Source organism: Ictidomys tridecemlineatus, chromosome 10 (genome assembly GCF_052094955.1).
Source record: "Ictidomys tridecemlineatus isolate mIctTri1 chromosome 10, mIctTri1.hap1, whole genome shotgun sequence".
Lineage (NCBI taxonomy): Eukaryota > Metazoa > Chordata > Mammalia > Rodentia > Sciuridae > Ictidomys > Ictidomys tridecemlineatus.
Window position 1 is genome coordinate 57,450,272 of NC_135486.1, and position 20,500 is coordinate 57,470,771.

The 20,500-nt window shown below is 34.3% G+C and overlaps 1 protein-coding gene across 1 annotated transcript in view; it reads right to left on the reverse strand.

Moving 5' to 3' along the window:
- Positions 1-2,085: 2,085 nt before the first annotated feature.
- The window catches only part of Wdr64 (WD repeat domain 64), a 141,194-nt gene continuing 122,779 nt past the window's right edge, over positions 2,086-20,500 (reverse strand). Inside the window, exons 25-30 of the mRNA XM_078022992.1 lie at positions 18,851-18,956; positions 16,733-16,813; positions 15,846-15,950; positions 11,013-11,137; positions 9,662-9,999; positions 2,086-3,959 (exon numbers count right to left, since the gene is read on the reverse strand). Coding sequence (XP_077879118.1) covers positions 11,054-11,137; positions 15,846-15,950; positions 16,733-16,813; positions 18,851-18,956 — 376 coding nt within the window. The 3' untranslated portion in view covers positions 2,086-3,959; positions 9,662-9,999; positions 11,013-11,053. The remainder of the gene's footprint in view (positions 3,960-9,661; positions 10,000-11,012; positions 11,138-15,845; positions 15,951-16,732; positions 16,814-18,850; positions 18,957-20,500) is intronic.

Consider the following 20,500-nt stretch of genomic DNA (forward strand, 5'->3'; position numbering starts at 1 on the left):
ATAAAATAAAAGTATTGTGTCCAACTACAACTAAAAATAAATAAATAAATATTATTAAAAAAAGAATATTAAAATCTTCTCATCCCTTTTCAAACATCTACCAAAATCTCATTTATGATTCTGAAATGGGGATTAAAACCCAGGACCTTTTGTATGCTAAGCATTAAGCTACCTTTAAATTACAGCTATACTTCCAACTTCCAAAATTTTTAATTTCAATAACTCACACAGACCACAATCTACTACTTGTGCATCACTTTTACTTTTTTTTTTTTATTTGTAGTATTAGGGTTTGGCTGACCTTATGAACAAATGTACTTGTTCATAATGTGGGCTCAAGAATCAAATAGACATGGATTTAGTTCTTAGCTCCTCTACTTCCTAAAGATCTAAATTTGGACAAATTATTTAACTTTTGAACTCTCTGTTTTCAAATGGGAAAGGAAAGTGAGGTTGTAACTCAGTAGTACATATGTACTCTCCTAACATGCATGAGGCCCTGGGTTTGATCCCAAGCATTGAACAAACAAAAATACCCCCAAAACAAAACTTAAATGTAAAAGGAGATAATAATAGCATGGTTGCATTATGAACATTCATTGAGAAAAATCTATGTCTAGTGCTTAATACGGGCCTTATAAATAATAAATACTTGAGCCAAAATAAACCTTTTGATGTCATAAAATAAAAATTAAATACTAATACATATTAGTTGTTATTTATGAGAGAAACTGAGGCAAAGTGGTGGAAACATCTTCAACATCCTCCCATTGCAACTATGAAATTATCCTTATCTGTACCCACTTCCTTATTGCTTAAAGCCACAATAGAAGGTGAGATTTGCTCCCGCTTAAGGCAGATCTGACTCCACCAAAAGCAACAAGGCAAATTCTATCTTCATTCTGGTTCCTTCCTCTCCTGTTACATGTCTCAAAGTCTTTAAACATGTTTAAGCTCATCCTATCTTGAAAGTATTCCTTCACCTTTCTGTATATCTAGGTCTCCTACTTTCACAGCCCCAAATGTTATTTTTTTTTTTGTAAGAGAAAAACAGACTATATGTCTCAATATCCTCAGAGCCACAAAAGAGTTGAGTGAAAACATCACAAGTGCAACTCTAGACTGAAGAGCACACCTATAATCTCAGTTACTCTGGAGGTTGAGGCAGATGGATTGAAAGTTCAAAGCTAACCGCAGCCACGTAGTGAGGCCCCAAGCAACTCAGCTTTTGTTTCAGCCATATTTCATATTGTAACTCATAATAGACATTGTTTGAAGATAGGAATCAAAAGAAATATTGATGTCTAAAAGCAACAAGGCAATGAGGATGTTAAATTTTAATTTAGTAAATGTCCTCAAAATCATAATTAGATTCATGCATTATATCCATCTGATCAAAATTCTTAAATAGCACATCAATGTTTCTAGCATTTCAAAATAGATTTAAACAAGAAAAATTTTGATGATAGGTATAACTAATTTTGCTTTTCACATGTTGGAAATAAGATGATACACACCTACAATGTGTTAGTTTCAGAGAAGAACCTGTAATTAACAGCTTGAACCTTTTAGTCATAGCTCATTATCCAGAAACAAAACAAAAAAAGTATTAAAAGAAACTAGTTTTTTTTAAGGCGCAACATGTAATAATTCTAAATATCAGATTATAACAGCAGTTTGAGGTCTATTTTTTGATACCAAAATATGTAGTTTCAAGGTTTTGACATCAGGAACACAGAATCTCTCTCCATTTATTTAGTCTTCCTTTGATTTCTTTTGTCACAGTTTTGTAGTTTTCCTCATGTAGGTCTTGTATATATTTTTGTTAGATTTATACCGATTTCATTTTGGAGAGGGCTAATGTTAGGTGGTATTGAGTTTTTAATTTCAGTCTCACTTGTTTATTACTGATGTATAGGAAAGCAATTGACTTTTGTATGTTAACTTTGTGTATGTGTGTGTGTGTGTGTGTTTTTCCCCTTGGTACTGGGGATTAAACCCAGGGGCGCTTAATCACTGAGCCACATTTCCAGCCCTTTTTAATTTTTATTTTGAGACAGAGTCTCACACTAAATTGCTTAGGACTTTGCTAAATTGCTGGCTTTGAAATTGCACTCTTCCTGCCTCAGCCTCCTGAGCCACTGGAAGTATATGTTAACCTTGTGTTCTACAACATTGATATAATCACTTATTAGTCCAAGAAACTTTTTCATTGATTCTTTCATCTAATGTAGTTTTAAAAATTTTAAATAGTTGTAGTTGGACATAATACCTTTTTTCCAATTTATTTTTATGTGGTGCTGAGGATCGAACCCAGTGCCTCACACTTACTAGGCACATGCTGTACCACTGAGCTACAACACCAGCCTTAATGTAGTTTTAATTAGCATTATCCTGACTAATAAAGAGATTTAGTACCTTTTCATAGATGTACTGGTTATTTGAATATCCTCCTTTGTGAAATATCAATTCGAGTCTCTTGCCTATTCTACTGGATTATCTTTATTTTTATTATTGCTTTGTTGGGATTCTTCATTTATTGTGGATCTAAATCCTAGTTATAAGTTATAAAAACCTTTGCCTTTATATAGCTTTCTTTTTCATGCATTTATTTTCTTTTTCACTTTCTTAATTGTGTCTTTGATGAATAGAAATTTTCAAACGGTAATATAATTCAATTTACCTATTATTTTGTGCTCAGGGCTTTTTATACACCGTTGAAGAATTATTTCTCTGTTCATGAAGAAATATATCTTTGTTTTATTTTAACTTTTTTTTTTTTTTTTTTTGGCTGTTCTGGGGATTGCATTCAGGGCCTCACACATGCTAGGCAAGTGCTTTACCATCGAGCCACATTCCCCAGGCCCTGATTTATTTTAAAATTACTTCATATTTTTTCCTTTTACATTTAGAATTATATGTCATTTTTATGCATGGTGTAAGGTAGCGAATATTCTAAATATAGATAATCAATTCTCTCAGTACCATAGACAGAAGAGATAACCCATTTTATATTGTGCTGCAGTGCTGCCTAGGCTATAAATCAAACATCGAGATATGTGAGGGTTGCTTTCTGTGCTTCCTACTCTATTCCATGGCTCTATCTATACTTATGCCAATTATCATACTGTAGCTTTCTATTATCTTGATATATAACTAAGCAAGTCTATCCTTCTTCATCTTCAAGAGTATCCTAGCTAATATATGAAAACTTTTTATACTCTTAAGTAAACTTTATAATCAACCTGCCAAGTCAAATTAAAGGAAAAAATAGTGAGATTGTCATTAGGATTACAATGAATTTAAAGAAATATTTGAGGAGTATCTTAGTCAATTTTTTTGTTACAATCACAAAATATCTGAGGCTAGGTGCTTTCTTTTAAAAAATACAACTTATTTGCCTAACTATTTTAGTTGTTAAAAAGTCCAAACAGCTTCACATCTGGTGAGAGTGGCAAGGAAGCAAAAAGCAAAAAGGGAAATCACTCAATATAGAGGAGAGACTCATGGGAAGCATGGGGTTTCCTTATAAAAACTCATTCTTACAACGAATCTAGGCCCATTAGACCAGATCCACTCCCAGGAGATAGCTTAGAGTCCCCATGACCTAGATACCTCCCATTAGGCCCCACCTCTTACTGTGCCACCACCTCAATACCACATATAGGGGACCAAGCTTATAGCACACGAACCTTTGGGGAACAAACCATATCACAAGGAGTGTGGTAAGTAATAGAAAAACAGCCATAAATTCCTTCTATTTTTGTATGCATACTCAACTTTGTATTATGACTATTTTCCTACTTCCTTGAGTAGGAATTTGACTTGTAGCTTAATTTGGCTAATATAGTACAGCAGATAAGATGTTGGGTGAGCTCTCAGCCTAAACTTCAAGAGATCATATGGTTTCTGTTCTTGCCTTCTTGGAATCCTGAGTTCATCCTGAGAAGAGTCATGACCTACAACAAATACATGAAAAAAATGTTCAGTATCTTTAGCAACTAGGAAAACACAAATCAAAACTATACTGGAATTTCTTCTCCAGTTAGAATGGTAGTCATCAAGAATACAAATAAAAATAAATGACTGAGAGACTGTCGGGGAAAAGGAACACTTATACATTGTTGGTGGGATTGTAAATTAGTATAATCACTATGGAAATCAGTATGGAGGTTGCCTCCAAAACTAGAAATAGAAACACTATATATTCTAGCTATGCTCCTTCATATTTACCCCAAAGAATTAAAGTCAGCTTACTATAGTAATACATGCAAAACCAAGTTTATAATGGCTCAATGCACAATAGTCAACCTCTGAAACCAGCTTAGGTGTCTGTAAACAGATAAAGGATAAATAAAATGTGGCATATACATAATACATTTTTATTCAGCCTTAAAGAATAATAATTATGTCATTTGCAGAAAAATGAATGGAACTTGAGAGCATTATGACACAGATAATCAAGAGTCATCATATTTTCTCTCATAAGTGAAAGTTAAGAGAGAAGAAAGAAAAAAGAAAGGTGGGAGAGGATCTCTTGAAAACTGGAAGCGAGAAGACTAAAGTAGAGGAAGAGGTTCAGCAGGAGGGAAGAGGGGGAGGAAAAGGGGGGGGTACTGGGGAATTTATTTATTTTTATTTATTTATTTGGTACCAGGGATTGAATTCAGGGGCACTCAACTTCTTTCATGTGCTGTTTTCTAATTTGCCTTCTGGGGAATTTATTTTTCCCCTCTATTTTAGGGAAGCCATTTCTCAAGAAAAACCCAATATCTGTGGCAATGTGTGGAAGGGGATTTTCATTTCACCACCTGAGGTATGTTTCTATTAGTCAACTAAGGAAACCTCAGGATCTTCTTCATACCAGCTAGACAGAAACTCAATATATCTCATCATCTTTATCTGAGAGTTCGTGTCCTTCACTGAGGCTATAGTCTTCTGAGTTGAAAAATCCAACTTCAAATTCTCAACTAAATTGATCTGAAACTGAATCTTAACCCTATCCATCACCAGCATCACTTACACCAGTATCAAGATCAGATTTAAAAGAGTTTCTTGCCAATGTACAGCTTGTGTTCCCTTCACATTGTAGCTCAATAAGTACACAGAACCAGGCTTTCCTCAGAAGAAAAAGAAATAATGTCAGATTTATAGAATTTTTCCTGTCATTCACCAGATAATTCATCTGACTTTTCTTAGTTCTGTAGGTTCAAAGACCTGGTGCTGGCTTCAGGTCAGCTCTGATGAGGACCTCATGGCAGAGAGTATCACAATGGAGGGAGTAGGTGTGAGAGGCCATTGTTTTAATTTGTAACCAAAGATTCACTTTACCTGTTATGGAATTTCATAAGAATGGAATAATAAAATACTCATCTCTTTCTCAAAACTTCTATGACTTATGCTCTTACGATGGATCTGTTAGGTAAGAGAGGGCATGGGAAGGGCTAGGGCCCCTCATCCTCACCCAGCATCTTCCTGTGAGGGGAAACTTGGGCCTCTTGTGGTTAAAGGGAGTAAGATAGATGACAACAAGGGGAGTTTAAGACCCTAAAGGAAAAGTCCCAGATCTTGGGCATGTGCAGAGCCAGAGGGACTGACTCAAAGTAAACTTGTCGCTACTTAAGGTTATCAGCATTGCAGTTTGCTCTCCCTCTGTGCATTTTCTAGGGGAAAAGGAAATGCCTGGGCAGTAGAGAAGAAATTATGTCAAATTCAGCTGTCAATAAAGGTGCCAATCAAACCTAGATCTTCACAGGAGAAAGGGGCGAACTAGCAGAGCCCAACAAAAGTCAGTTTCACTGTGTAGACAGGGCCTTGATCTTCTTCTCAGCTAGGCACATTCTGTTCTCCAAGAGTGTTTTCTTTTGCTTTCAACAAACCTCTGGCTTTTCAGCCAAACTCTTGCTCAGTTCTTTGCTCAGCATGCCAAGAACCTGGACCTAGAACTCCCTGGGGACCCTTGCCCTTAGGCCAGTTACATATCCACGTTAATATACACATTAATTAGTATTTTATTCCTTATAATTGTAGGGGGTAGTCTGTTGTGTCACAATTATTACAGTTTGTTTAGTAATCCTTCTGTTGATGGGAAGTAGACTTTTTTCCAGTTTTGAGTTATTATGAATAAAACTAGTGTGAAGATTCTTATTTTCTTAACGTATACTTTAATATTTCTGTAGCTTTTGTATTATACATGCCACCTTTTCCCTGGTGAGCTTTTGTATTATAAATGTTTTTCCATCATTTTATCTCCAATAGTTTGGTGTCCTTATATATTAGGATTGTTACGATATATTGTTGGGTTTTGCATTATTTTATCCATTCTGACAGCGCAATTTTATGTCTTTTAATTTGAAGACCTATCAAATGTTTCATATTTATGATATATTTAGAATTAAATCTACCAAGTTTCTATGTATTTTCTATTCGTCCCACCTTGTCATGTTTTCTTTTAGATCAAGTTTTTTTCTTAATTGTTGATAGATCTTTATTTTATTTATTTATATGTGGTGCTGAGTTCTAAACCAGTGCTTTACACGTGCCAGGCAAGTGTGCTACTGCTGAGCCATAGCCACAATATATATAGTCATATATATTGTTATCTTTAGTGGTTAACACAGATATTATAATACATATCCCTGACTTATTAGAGTTGGATTATTATTTCTTTTACCTTCTCCCAAGCAATGAAGAGCCTTAGAGAACTGTGTTTATTTTCCTCTCCACTTTTATATCTCTTTTGTATCAATTTTATCATCTGTGTTCAGTTTATCCACAGATCTTCCACTCTTATTGCTTTCCATCTTTTTTATATCTCTGAACTCCCCAGTTGTTTCCCTCCTGCTAAAGAATATTCTTCAGTGCTTTAATGTGCATATACTATGATTGATTCTCTTGGTTTTTGTTTGTCAAAACCTCATATGACATTTAACTGTCCTTTGTTTTGATTAACAATTGGTTAGCTTTTATTTTATTTCTGAAGTATGAGTATATCACTCTGTTTCCTGGTCCTCTTCCCATTTCTACTTTACTTGCATTATTCAGGAAGACAATTTGCCTCTAAAGGCAAATCCTCTCTTATTTCTTCCATAATGTTTCAATAACTTTACTATGAAGTATGTAGATGTACATTCATTTTTACTAATTTTATTTACTCTACCTAAAGCTTATGATACTTTCTGAATTCGTGAACTAGTGGCTTTTATTAGTTTTTTTTTTTTTTAAGTTGAGGATGAACCTTTATTTATTTATTTTTATGTGGTGCTGAGAATCGAACCCAGTGCCTCTCGCATGATAGACAAGTGCTCTACTACTGAGCCATAACCCCAGCCCCATTTATTAGGTATTAAAAACAGTTGGTATATTGCTAAAACCCTATGCTTTCATTTTCTTCTGAGATGTATTACTCTTACTATCTCACCTCTGTTTTTTTTTAACTCCTATTTTTCATCTCTTAATGATTCATTATGGATATTTCCTTCTAAAATATTTTTCAGTTCACTGATTTTCTCTTTTATCAGACTATTGTTATATCCTTGGAGTAAGTTTGTCTCATTTTTTGTTGTTTTAGGATTTCCATTTAGTTCTTATCAATAATTTCTAATTCTCTGTTGAAATTCTAATTCTTGTTTTTATATACTCCAATATGCTGAGCATAGTTTAATTTTTGCTTATCTTTTTCAGTGCTAGTTGTTTTAAAGTCTATCTATCTGGTAAATCTTGTGAACTGTTTTTTTTTCCTTAGTTCTGATTTTCACTGTCTTGTCTCCTCATGCACCAAGTAATATTTTATAGTGGGTCAAATGTACATTTGGAATGAAGATAACTTGAGGACTAAATTATCTTCATCTTTCCTCATATTTATCTTTGCTTCTGCAGGCATTTGGGGGCTCCATCAATCTAGAATTACCTTCATCCAATTTCAGGGTTTGCAACGATTGGAAGCTGAACTATATAGTCCCTAGCAAATATCTGTTTGCCTATGTTTCACCCATATTTCTAGGATGAAGTTCTTTGGAACCCAATGCAAAGTAAGAGGGACTCAGCCCTTTGCCCTAATTACCATTTCAGCTTCTCAGCTTCTTAATCTTCTCTTCTGGAGCCAGTACATACTTGCATTGCTGAAAACTGGCTTCAAAAGTTGGGGTGACAATCCTCAGCCTAAGTCTTCCCCCAGAATCTGTCATGTTCATACTTTGTCAATGTATTTACTCTCAAATGCTTTCAAAGAAATGTTTCACAATTCTAGTTGTCCTCAGGGGGTGTGATTTGTCCAAATTACCTACTTCACCATTACCTGATGCAGAACTCATTATCCTATATTTTAGTGAACATTCTAACTCCACCCTAAGTACGATGTGATAAAATATTTTAAATCTGATGTCAAAAAATCATGCCCTTTAACAATGGTTAATCAGTCTACAATTTTAGAGAAGAAAGAAAGGGCAAATTTTTCTCTATATTATGTGTATCATTAAAAATTCTAGCTACATAATTATGTATAATATCATTTTTGAAAGTAAATCACTTATATAACAAAAAATGTTGAAAGGTTTTTAAATCTTAAAGGGATCAAGAAATTGTTTATTTCTGTTAAAGGGATTTTGCGAGTGAATTCCTCTGGCAAAAATGGGTGGAAGATATTAATTTGGGCCCTTGAATGTCATCTTAAACGGATTAAGTTCTTGGCAAAGTAGTTAACTTTGTCTTGTTTTAGTAAATAAAGTATCCTTTTTTACTACTGAAACTAAAAGAAAGAAAATAAATCATCTCTATTAACTTCTTAGAAGTTTAAGTTTTAGTTTTTTTTTTTTTAAATTGGTTTACTTAGGTGTTAAGGGTAGTTGATGTTCTCTAACTAGTACTCTTTTTCTAGAGTATCTTTGTATTTGAGTAAATTATACACATCAACAAATTTTTTAAACAAATTTTAGCCTGCTGTGTTGGCATACACCTGTAATCCTAACTACTTAAGAGGTTGAGGCAGGAGGATCACATGTTTGAGGTTAGCCTTGGCAACTTAGCGAGATCCTGTCTCAAAATAAAAAGGGCTGGGATGTAAGTCAGTGATGGAGTACCCCTATACTAGAAAAAAAACAAAATAAAACCCCCCAAAACAAAACTTTAAAATGTTAATGTTCAGAATTTTCTCTTGGTACTTAAGTTTCTAGTGAAATTAAAATATATAAAGAAAAAAGCTAGAAGATAAAGAAAAACAGTTGGAGAAATCACCACATTCTTATTAGCAAAAAAATTAAATGTCTAAATGAACACATCTAAATAAATCAGAACAACTCTGATTTAAAGGAAATAAGAAAGTACTTTATGCATTTATTTAGTACTGGGAATTGAGCTTTACTATTGAACTACATCCCCATTCTTTTTATTTTTTTATTTTGAGACAGGGTCTTGGCTGCTTTCCCTAGTTTGGTCTCGAACTTGTGATCCTCTGGTGTCAGCCTCCTGAGTCATTGAGATTGATGGAGTGGGCTACCACACCAGCAAAAATACTTTATGCTGAGCCTAATTAGAGTGACCATGGCCCAATAATACAAATGCAAGTTTCTCTGAATGCTATATTCTACCAGGGAAGAGGTTACATTAAATTTTATAGTCATATAACAACAACAAAAAAAAGAAAGCCATAAATCAATGCACTTACCAATCACATTGGTAGGAGCCTCAGGGACAAGCTACAGCAAGGCAAGCAATCTCTTCCATGGGTTTCAAGTGTTACTGGAATTTTAGCTTTAGAGTTTGGTGGAGACTAGAGGTCTGTCAAGCTTAGCTATACATTCTAAGAGTTTAATCTAATGGTCACATGATGCTAGGTCAGATACAAAGGTTGATAGTAAATGGTGTTAGAAGGGACCAAAGACAGTCCAAGATAACTTTGGCTCTTGATCTGCAACATCCCATCTCTCACAATCACAATGTTCTGGTCAGCCAAGGTCACACAGTCTGCAGGCTTTTCAACATAGATGTGGCTTCTTCAGAGAACTTCAGTTCACAAACAAAAAGAAATGTTTATAAACATAGAATTTATGTGAATAACAAATTTCTTTAGTTTTCCAAACACTTTGGGATTTTAAGAATTATAAAATCTGTTATAAATTTGAAACTTGATATTACCAAGGAACAGACCACAATTTTTTTCTTACCCAAGTGGTCTGGTGCTTTGGGAAAAGCAGACTGTTAGGCTACTTTTTTTTATTTAGCTCTCAGAATCTTTTTTTTTTTTCTGAAGAGGTCAGCTAATTCTCAGCCTTCAAAATTCTGATACTTTGTTCATGATTTTGACTTATTTAAAATCTGATTCATTTCTGATAAAGTTTTGATGTTTTCTTTCTTTATGCATACCGACGAGTAACATTGATCATTTAGTCCAAATACCAAAATCAATTAATTAATAAAAGAAAGTAGTAAAAGACGAACCCCAGAAAGTTTAGATACCATTTAAGTTCTCTTTATCTGTACTAATTTCCAAACTAAATGTAAATAATTTGTCTTTACCTTAGAAACTGAATATTTTCTATCAGATAACATTTCTCTAAATGAAGAAGACAAATAACTAGAGGCTTGATTGTCACATTTTTCTTTTTAATAATAATTCTCTTCATATACCATAAAATGTGACATATTATTTGCCTCTGCCTGCATGCATTCTGATAATAATTCTTGTTTATGAACTATGGTGCATATGGTAGAAGGTATAAAGCGAATCATAGATAACTATATTATTTTAGATCTCTCTATGCTATTGCTTTCATTTGTTTCTGTGTATTTAATTTTGTTAATACTAAACAGGAAGCATCTCCTATTCCTTAAATGGATTTCGATGTATGAAAGACATCGGTGAACTGGCTGCTTGTCACCTGCTTGATACTCAGAGCTGAGGTCACTAAAGCTCCCAAAGCAATCGTCAGCAACTGGATGGTCTGAGGATCCAGAGACCAGTGACTCTGGTGGACTTTCATTCTTATCCTGAAATAAGACCAGGGTATCATCCAGACCTTGTCATTTCATGTGCAGCAGCCAATTCTGAATTTCCTCTTTACTTGGGCATGGCTGGGAAGAAGGAAGAAGCCAGATTGATTTGTGGCACTAAATTTTTTTTCAAACTTCTCTTCCGTCCTCCCTGTGAAATAAAGGGCATGTGATTTAATAACTAGATTACAAAACAAACGATTTTCCAGAGTCAAGTTCAAGTTTCATCACTACAGAAAGTTTTTAATCCTCCTGGTGTGTGTGTGTGTCTGTGTGTGTGTGTGTGTGTGTGTAGTCATTTACTTCACATTCCAATGTGTCTCCAGACAAAAGAATGCTACAAGTAGGAAGTAGAACAAGGGTATAGTAGAAGAATAGAAGTGAGAAGTTTTAAACCTACTTTAACCGGACAGTTATCCACTCTAGGGCTCAACTGAGAAACATGGGAAGGGTTAGTTAAAACAAACTTAGCTAATTAATAATTAATCTTAGTAACATCAGATTCTGCTGACCAGTAGGAAAATAAAATCAAGTGATGATCACACAAATGAGAAAAATGAGTTGGTTTTGAATTGCATATTTTTGGAAGAAAAAAAGATGAAACTTTAAATTCATGTAGTTTAATTTAGTTTGTATTAAGAAATATCTAATTTTATCAGTAATGTCCAACCAGCATTTAAAATTGACACCATATAGAAATTTTGAAAGGCTTGGTTATATGATTTTGCAACACACATCAATTTGATGTTATGATCTATTTTAAAGAAGACAGAAGGAAAAAAAAGAGGTGAATTATAAGGTAAAACAAAAACAATAAACTACTAAAGTCCAGATTCAATCACTCAAAGATTCTTTAGGCTTAGACACTAGTAGGTCTTATGTCTGCTCTTCTTGCTCCCCAGAGACAAGGTTAGGAGGCTTAGTACCCAAGATCACTCTACTGTGATCTTGTAAAGGAACTTCCCAAGCTGCATGGGTCCTTCTTATATTTTCCTTTTTGTATTTCTTTTATCTTTTTAAAATAAAGTTTACTAACTAAAACATACGCCTGCTACAACTTCCTTCTTTCTTTAATTATTTTTGGTAGTTGTAGATGGACAGCATGCCTTTATTTTATTTGTTTATTTCTATATGGTGCTGAGGATCGAACCCAGTGCCTCAGACATGCAAGGTAAGCGCTCTGCTACTGAGCTACAGCCCCTGCCCTTATTTCTTTAGACTTAATTTTTGGAAGTAGATTTGCTAAAGAAAAAAAACAACATTTGGTTTAAAAAGTGTTTTGATATACAAATTTCCCTTCAGTAAAGGACACAGTTCTTAAATTAGATATAATACATCACTTTAGAACCTTGATTCAGGTTTATGAAGTCCTGGCATCTCTGTTTCCTTATGTCTCCAACTCGCACCTCCCTTCTCACTGGAAATTGAATCCCGAAGCTCTTTGCCACTGAGCTACATCCCCAGACCTTTTAATTTTGAGACAGGTTCTTGCTAAGTTACCGAGAGTTTTGCTAAGTGGTTGAGGCTGGCCTCCAACTGATCCTCCTGCCTCTGTATCTGGAGTCACTGGGATTACAGGTGTGGGCCACCACTTCCAGCTCAAGGCAACTTTTGATTTTCATGGGGAATGAGGAAAATAGGAGAATAATGAGGCAAGCCCTCCCTGACCTGCCACTCAGTTAGTACATACTGTCCAGCAGAGTTAGCCTTAAGAGACCTGGAGGGATGCAGTGTGCCCACGGTGCCCCAAACTCCTCTTTCAGACATTCCTAGTGCCTGACCACTCTGACTTTCCCAAATGAATTCTTGCTCCTATTCCCAGTAGCTCTTTAAGGCGTTTGTTAATAATAGATAAGAGGATTAGAATGTTGCCTCCAAAGAATATATTTTTATAGTTTAGACTTTTGAAGATCCTAATGTGTACATTTCTAGTGATGGGAATTTGTGAATTCCTCTTGTTAGGAATTTGGGGTTAATAAAAACTCATTATTATATTCAGCAACTTTTTTCGGTGTCTCTTATGTGTCAAGTCTATTCTAGATGTTTTACAGGACAGAACAAGTAAGACCAAGTTTCTGCCTTCATGGAATTTTCATTCCAGTGAGAAAAAAAATGAATGATTTTTTTAGGAAAAAAAGAAGAAGATGCCATGGAAAATGTCTTAAAAAAATTCATCAGAGCAACAGAGAAAAATCAAGCTGGGAGAAGGGAAAGAGAGTGATGGGAAGGGATTCTTAATGTACATTATTTGTACACTCTAAGAAGAGTATTCTGGTCAGGAGAGACTAGCAGCTCATCTATCTCTGAATTGTATTGTATTATATTTAAATATCCAGGCTCTAAAATCAAACTTCTGGGTTTAAACCCCAGCTCAATTATTGGGTTCTTTGGGGATTTTAGATAAATTACTTATGTTCTGTGCTTCAGTTCTCTTAATTGTAAAATGAATCTGATAATTGTAACTACTTCAAAGAGTTGTTGCAAAGATTATGTGAAAGACTACATGTCAAGTGCACAGTATTGTACCTGGCATACTAATTTGAAAATAAATATTAGCCATTATAGTTGAAAATATTACTGAGTTATAATTTTTCACCTAAAATAAAATCATGAGAAATTCTCTGTCATTATATATTCTTTGGAAAAACTATGAATATGCTATAATATATATATATACCATCTTTCACTTAAATAATTTTTCTATGATTGGATATGTGCCTACAATTTTGGAAATGGGTTGCATTTCACAAAGTTCACATTCTTCCTCTCTGTTTCCACATTTAAACTTTTTGAAAAGGAATATAACATGTGTTCTAATTTGTTTTCCTATATTATGATTAGTATTTTATAATTTTGTAGTTTCATTTGCAGGAGATTTATAAACCATTTACAGAAGTTAGTACTTGGAGCCAGCATTTCTATATTTTAAAATAGGAAGTCAAAAGAGATGAGGATGTCTGTTATTGGACTTTTTTCATAGTACTTTCTCTGCTCTGTGCTGTGAGCTTCCTGATCTGTGAATAGATTTCTGGTGGCTGTAACACTGCCAAGCACATGATAGAATTTTTAGGGTATTCCATAAATGTTTATTTCACTAAATTGAAATCTTGAATCCAAACTTTCTGAGGGCACTTTATGCCCACCTTCCTAGAAATGCTTCTTATGAGACTAGGCATTGGGTGTTTATTTATTGATTTGATTTCATCCACCATTTTCATACTTAGGCTGTTTGGCTTCCTCAAGTTGCAGAAAATCAACACACTGGTGGCTTTAATCTGTTTTGGTTTTCAGATTTTGTTGTCCTCTTCTAAGTACACAATTTTCTGAAAACAAGCTTAATTTTATTTTGGAAACTAATTTCAACCTATTAACCATGCTTAATTCTTTTCTTCATTTAAGCCAGAACAGTTTTGTTCTGCTTTGTTTTCAGTTCTATGGATTGAACCCATGACCTTGCACATACTAGGCAAGAGCTCTACCACTAAGCTACATCCAATCTTTTTATTTTTATTTTGAGATATGGTCTCACTAAACTGCCCAGGCTGGCCTGAAACTTGCAATCCTCCTGTCTCAGCTTCCTGATTAACTGGGTTACAGGTGTGGGTCACCATGCCCAGCACAAATAATGGGTTTTTTTTTGTCTTTTAGTTTTAGATTATTTATATGATGATGTTTCACCCATTACTTAAGACAATTCCAAGTAATAGTACTATTTTTATAGAAAACTCTTCTATTGCCGAAAGCTCTCACTGGAAAAATTGGCAGAATTAATAATTACTAGGAAGCACTCCTAATATCCTTAAGTACACACAAGCTAACAAAATTATGGTAAAATTTTCCATGTTAATTAATTTTACTTAATTTTAAACATGTTTACTGCTTTTAAAAACTGTTGTGTTGTTGTCATTCTGTTTGTTATCTGTTATTGAATTAGGTGTGGATAATAAAAATTATTTTCTTTCTGTTTTTAATCTGACTTCATGGCAAGGGCTGTATAAAAACCACCATGTGCTGTTAGATCTTCCTCTTAGTGTTTGATATATTTGAATCACTAAATATAAATCACAACAGATTAAGTCAGACCCACGCAAGCTTCTAGAACTAGTGGATAAGGAATAAGGTTTGATTTGTACAGACCATTAATCTACTAAAAATGAGCATGACATTTAGAGTGAAAAAAAACCTCAGCTTATCACTTTATTAGCATGTGATAGTTGGCAAGTCACTTAATCTTGCTTTAGGATCCTGTTTTCTTCCCCAGCTCTAGGATGGAACTAACATTTTCTTTGAACTTATTGTGAAAATATTTAAAATCATATATAAAGATACATTGTAAACTGTGAAGCATTTTATGTTTTTCCTGTTAATACATGGGAAAATTTCTTGCTGGAGAGCCAGAAACTGACTGAAGCCATGGCTCCATCTTATAGGTGCAATAAGATTAAGAAGCAAAGTATGTAGCATGCACAAGGCTCTGGGTACCTTTCCCAGCACTGCAGAAAATAAAAATGAATAAAATGAAGCAATGATGGATGTGCAATGTTTGACTATTGTATCAAGTTGCCTAGCTTCTAAAACAGCTCAGTGAATAATTTCAGTTTTGAAGCACTAGCAGAGCTTCATTCACTCAAGCTCCCAGGTTCTATTTGATTTTTTGTCCTCTCTATCCAAAAAAATCATGATTTCCATTGCACTGATCTAAGACACATAGATCTGCAATATTCAGTAAAAAAGTATGAACAGAAATAATTTTAGGCCCAGAAGATATGTTTCTAGGAACAGAAAAATAATAATTAAAAACCAAACAAAGGGGATAAACTGTAGAAGTAGAATCAGCTGTGGAGTTAGTACTAACTTACTTTTTCATGTTGAACGTGAATTCCCTTCTTCTTTCCGTCTGAGGATTCCTTTTGTGCTTCTGAACCAATGAGTGGAAGGAATCTTAAACTAGTGGGGCTTGTTACCTGTAAGTCATAAACAAAGAGTCAGACGTACTTAATGTGATAAATTCCCTAATGTGAATTCTCGAGTGGGAAGTGAGGGGGAGAACCACACTTCAACAAGACCCCTCTCCCAATTGCCCACTGTTAATTCTTAATGGTTTACTATTAGCATCATGTATTGCTTAAATCTTTGACACCTATTAAAACGAACATATCCTTGGAAAAGATAAATAGCATTTAAGATTCAAGTTGATATTAAGTTGAAATATTTGTTCTTTGGTTTATTATTTCTTAGGTTCATTAATTAGTTCTTTAACACAGGTAACCTGAGGTGGACACTTGAAAGTAGAGATTTGAAAGAAAAGGGTTGGGTAAATCTTAGAGGACAGTACAGGCACAGTGTGATAGAGGTGATAGATCAGTGATGCTTAATGCATAGAAAGTTATTTGGCAGGCTCTAGCCTGCAGAGTATGATGAGAATGTTATCAAAATGAGGGCAAATAATTCTGGCAGAGACTGGATCATAAGTCTAGATGCCAAGATTTTATCCTGTGGATGATGAAGAGCCACTAAGGTAAAATTCAAAATAGCTACCATGTGGAATGGTAGAGATAAGTGATTCAAGCTGTTGACACCCAAAACTCAAGGTTTCTGGGACTGGACATCAGCTGTTGATGGAAACATAAGTGGGTTTAGGGATGTGATTTCCCCCAACCTTGCTTGATAGTGCAGGGTGAGGAACAAGAAGTCAGCTTTTTATTGTTTTGTTACTTCTCCAGCTCTACAAAATGCCCCAACTCACCCTGTATATAGGAAGAGAACCAAAAACAATTCCGGCCTCTCTGTTCTCAGTCATGAAACCTTCTAAGGCATGTTTGTGAATCTGTAAAACAAAGGAATGAATGTTTTGTGAAAAGGGTGCATTCCAATAGTAGCAAAACACCTGGTTCAGACCCTGACTCCTTCCCTCTTACTAGCTGCATGATTTTAGCAAGTTCTTTCCTTGTCCACTGATTGCAAGAATCAAAGGAGATCATATAGATAGCCAGGTGTTAGCAAATATAAGATTTAGTACCATTATATTCTTAATACTAGTAACAACAAGACAAAAGGGAATTGACTGAAAATAGTGAATAGATTAATATTACATAACTAAGAATGAAAAGAAATGGGCAAAACAAGATTGCTGATGACAATCAGAGAATCCTAAGTGAAATGCATTTCAACTCAAATTTAGCATTGATTCTTTTTTATTTTACTACCTAATCAAGTAAGAAGTTGGCAAGGCTCATAATATTGGTGAGAATGTGGTCAAAATTTTCATGTTGAACGTGAGTATTTCAAGGGCTCTATTATTATTTCAAGGGCTCTATTAAGCCCTTTTAAAAATTTCCCCAAATTTATTCAATGTCTCAGTTGTTAACTGTTTTTTTTAAAATATGTATTTCTATATTGGATGAATATTGCCTCTATTTCTAGGTTGCACTATTTCAATCCTATTCCACAAAACTGAGTATCTGTTACATGTTATGCCCATAAAGAGCTTATGAGTTAGTAGTAGAAGTGGGAAGTAAAGACAAGGATATAAATAATTGTAATTCAATGTAGAACATGCTAACTAACCCTACCTATCACTCTGTCTTCATGGAAAAAAAAATCTGAGTCCTATTTGAACAGAAAGGTAGGGTTTTAGAAAAAAAAATGAAAGGTATTAAATATTTATTAAGTATGAAGTAGATAGTGTAAAAGAATATTGATATAATAAACCCACTGGCCTGCTCTACAAATTGGAATTATACCCTCAACTTTGAAATCTTCAGACTGCAGTTCCCTGGCCTCTTTCCTGATCTACATTTCAGACATTAATGATTATCTTGAATTTCATGTGTTTGATTTACTTGTTTTTATTTTTATATAATTTTACCTTATATGCTTTATTTCGGAGTGGGGGAATATACTGGATATTGAATCCAGAGGTGCTTAACCACTGAGCCACATCCCCAGCCCTTTTTATTTTTTTATTTTGAGACAGGGTCTTACAAAGTCACTTAGGGCCTCACTAAGTTGCTGAGGCTGGCCTTAAACTTGTGATTCCCCTGCTTCACCTGAGTTGTTGAGATCCCAGATGTGTACCACCATGTTTGGCACCTTATTGCTTTTTCCATACCAATATTTTTTAGTTTTACTCTTTCTTTTCTTTTTACATAAACTGAATCAATATGTAAATACTCATATAAAACTTCTCTCATTCAGTAGTGTTTCACTCATCCATGAAGGTAAGTGTTAAGCTAGTACATTTACTTTCACTGTTGTATACTAAAATGATTTACGAATATGCTATAACTTATTTGCCCATTGCTCTGTTGACAACTATTTAAATTTCTTTCAGATACAAAGAATATTCCTCTGAGCTGTACTTATTCCTGTCCCCAAGCACATATTCAAAAATTTCCCCAGGGAATATATTTAATAGGGCATGACTATTTTCAACTTTAACCACATTTAAAAATGCCATGTTGTTCTTCCATGTGGTTCTATCAAATAACACCATCACCATCGGCAGATTAGTGTTCTGATTATAGTGAGTATCATGAGACTTTTTTATTTTTGTCAACCTGGTAGGTCTAAGTGGTATCCCATAATATTATTGATGTGCACTCCCATGATTACTAATAAGAGTGAGCATATTTTCATGTTTATTGGATTTTTTTTTATTTTGTAAAGAATTTATTCAAGTTTTCAACCATTTTTAATTGGACTGTTTTTTCTCATTCATTTTTAGATCTTTATAAATTCTGGAAAGTAATTTTTTTCAGTTAAAGTTTTCTGTTTTTTTTTTTTTTTTTGCTTTGTTGTGTGTGTGTTTTGTTTGTTTGTTTGTTTGTTTTGTTTTGTTTTGTTTTGTTTTGTTTTTAGCTACCTTTGGAGAAGAAAGAGCCTTGAAAAACTTAAAATCCTGTTCCACTTCAAAGGGCTTGGGAGGTGTGCGTTTGAAAAGTAATGACATTGAGCTCATCTTTCTCCATCTGCATACAAAGATACAAAAAAAGAAAGTTAATCATACCTGTCCCTTATATGTCCTGTCAACTAAACAAATACCAGTTATGTCTTTCCTCTTCAGTCCCCAAATTTCTAGGTTTTCATGGCACCAGTACTAATGACACTATGTCTGCACCTGATTCTTATTCCATTTAGCTTTTTAGATTTCCCTCTAGGGAAACCACATTGACTTCTTTTCTGCCTGAACATTCCATGTAATTAAGTTTATAAATAATCATGAGGAGTGGGGGGGGGGGACCTGTATAGCAGGGCTGGAAAACCTCTTGTGTAAATCCTGTGCTTGAGTTCTATGTGACCTGAAGGTTCCCCTAGAGTTAGAACTAACTTATGGAGACATTTAGAAATTCACAGCTAGGCATTAAAAACATTTTTTAAAAGACAATAAATAATACATCCTGAGATGGAGTTATTCTACAGATAAGGCCAATTTTGCTACAGGCAAGCAAAATTATTTCATAGTAAACACAGTGTACACACAGATCCCATATTTAGCTTACCTAAATACACTGTACCTTTTCATACTTCTTTATCTACCATTTACATTTATGCCCACTCTTTGTAATGGTTTCCATTCTTTGTTTCACAAATATCTTTTGAGCTCCTGCTGGGTGCTGGCTCAGAGATAAGAACTAGGGATTTATAAAACAAGGATTCTATGCTCCAAGACCTCACGGTATAATGATGAAGACCCATATTCACATATTAGAAAACATTGTTTAATATGTCTTAAGTTATGACATTATACCCCATAAATTTGTACAACTAAAATTTTGAAAATACTCTATATTATCTTCTCATATCTCCTTTTTCTCAACCATTGCTATGTGATTTTCACCAATCACTTTACTGAAGTTACCCTCTAGAGTCATAAGTGATCTTTTTATGCCACACCCAGCATTTACTTTATTCCATAAATGCGTCCTTCTCTACTTCTTCACAGAACACTTATCTCCTTCCTTGATTTCTACTATACTATTTACCTATATTTTTGCTTTCAACATCATAGCTGTTCCTTCTCAAGGTTTTCACTAGTGTCTCTCTCTTGGTCTACTCTTTAGAGACTGTTTCTTGTTTATCGCATAGTTTTCTGCTTTTTCTCAATCAATACACAAGACCTTCATGACTTATCTACACTGAAAATACTGCTATGTTAAGGACTTCAAAATCTGTGTTTACCGCTTTGACCTCTTTGAGAATATACAGATTTATCTGGGTGCTCAATAAATACCTCCATCTGGATATACCACAAGCACCTGGACGTTCCAAACCAAACCCTTCTCTTTTTTTTACACTTGCTTTTTCTCTTCTATATTCTGTTACACTGAATACTGTTAAAGCTTAAAAATTTTAAACTGACCCATAAAGAAGTCCATTTTCCCTATAGACTTTTCAAGCTTTATCTTCTATCATGTCTTCCCACATACCCGCTAAAAGCTAAGCTTAAAAACTATAGCACAGTTTCTCATTATTTGGTGCCTTTCTTTAGGCAATTGCCTATTTGGTCTTTGGT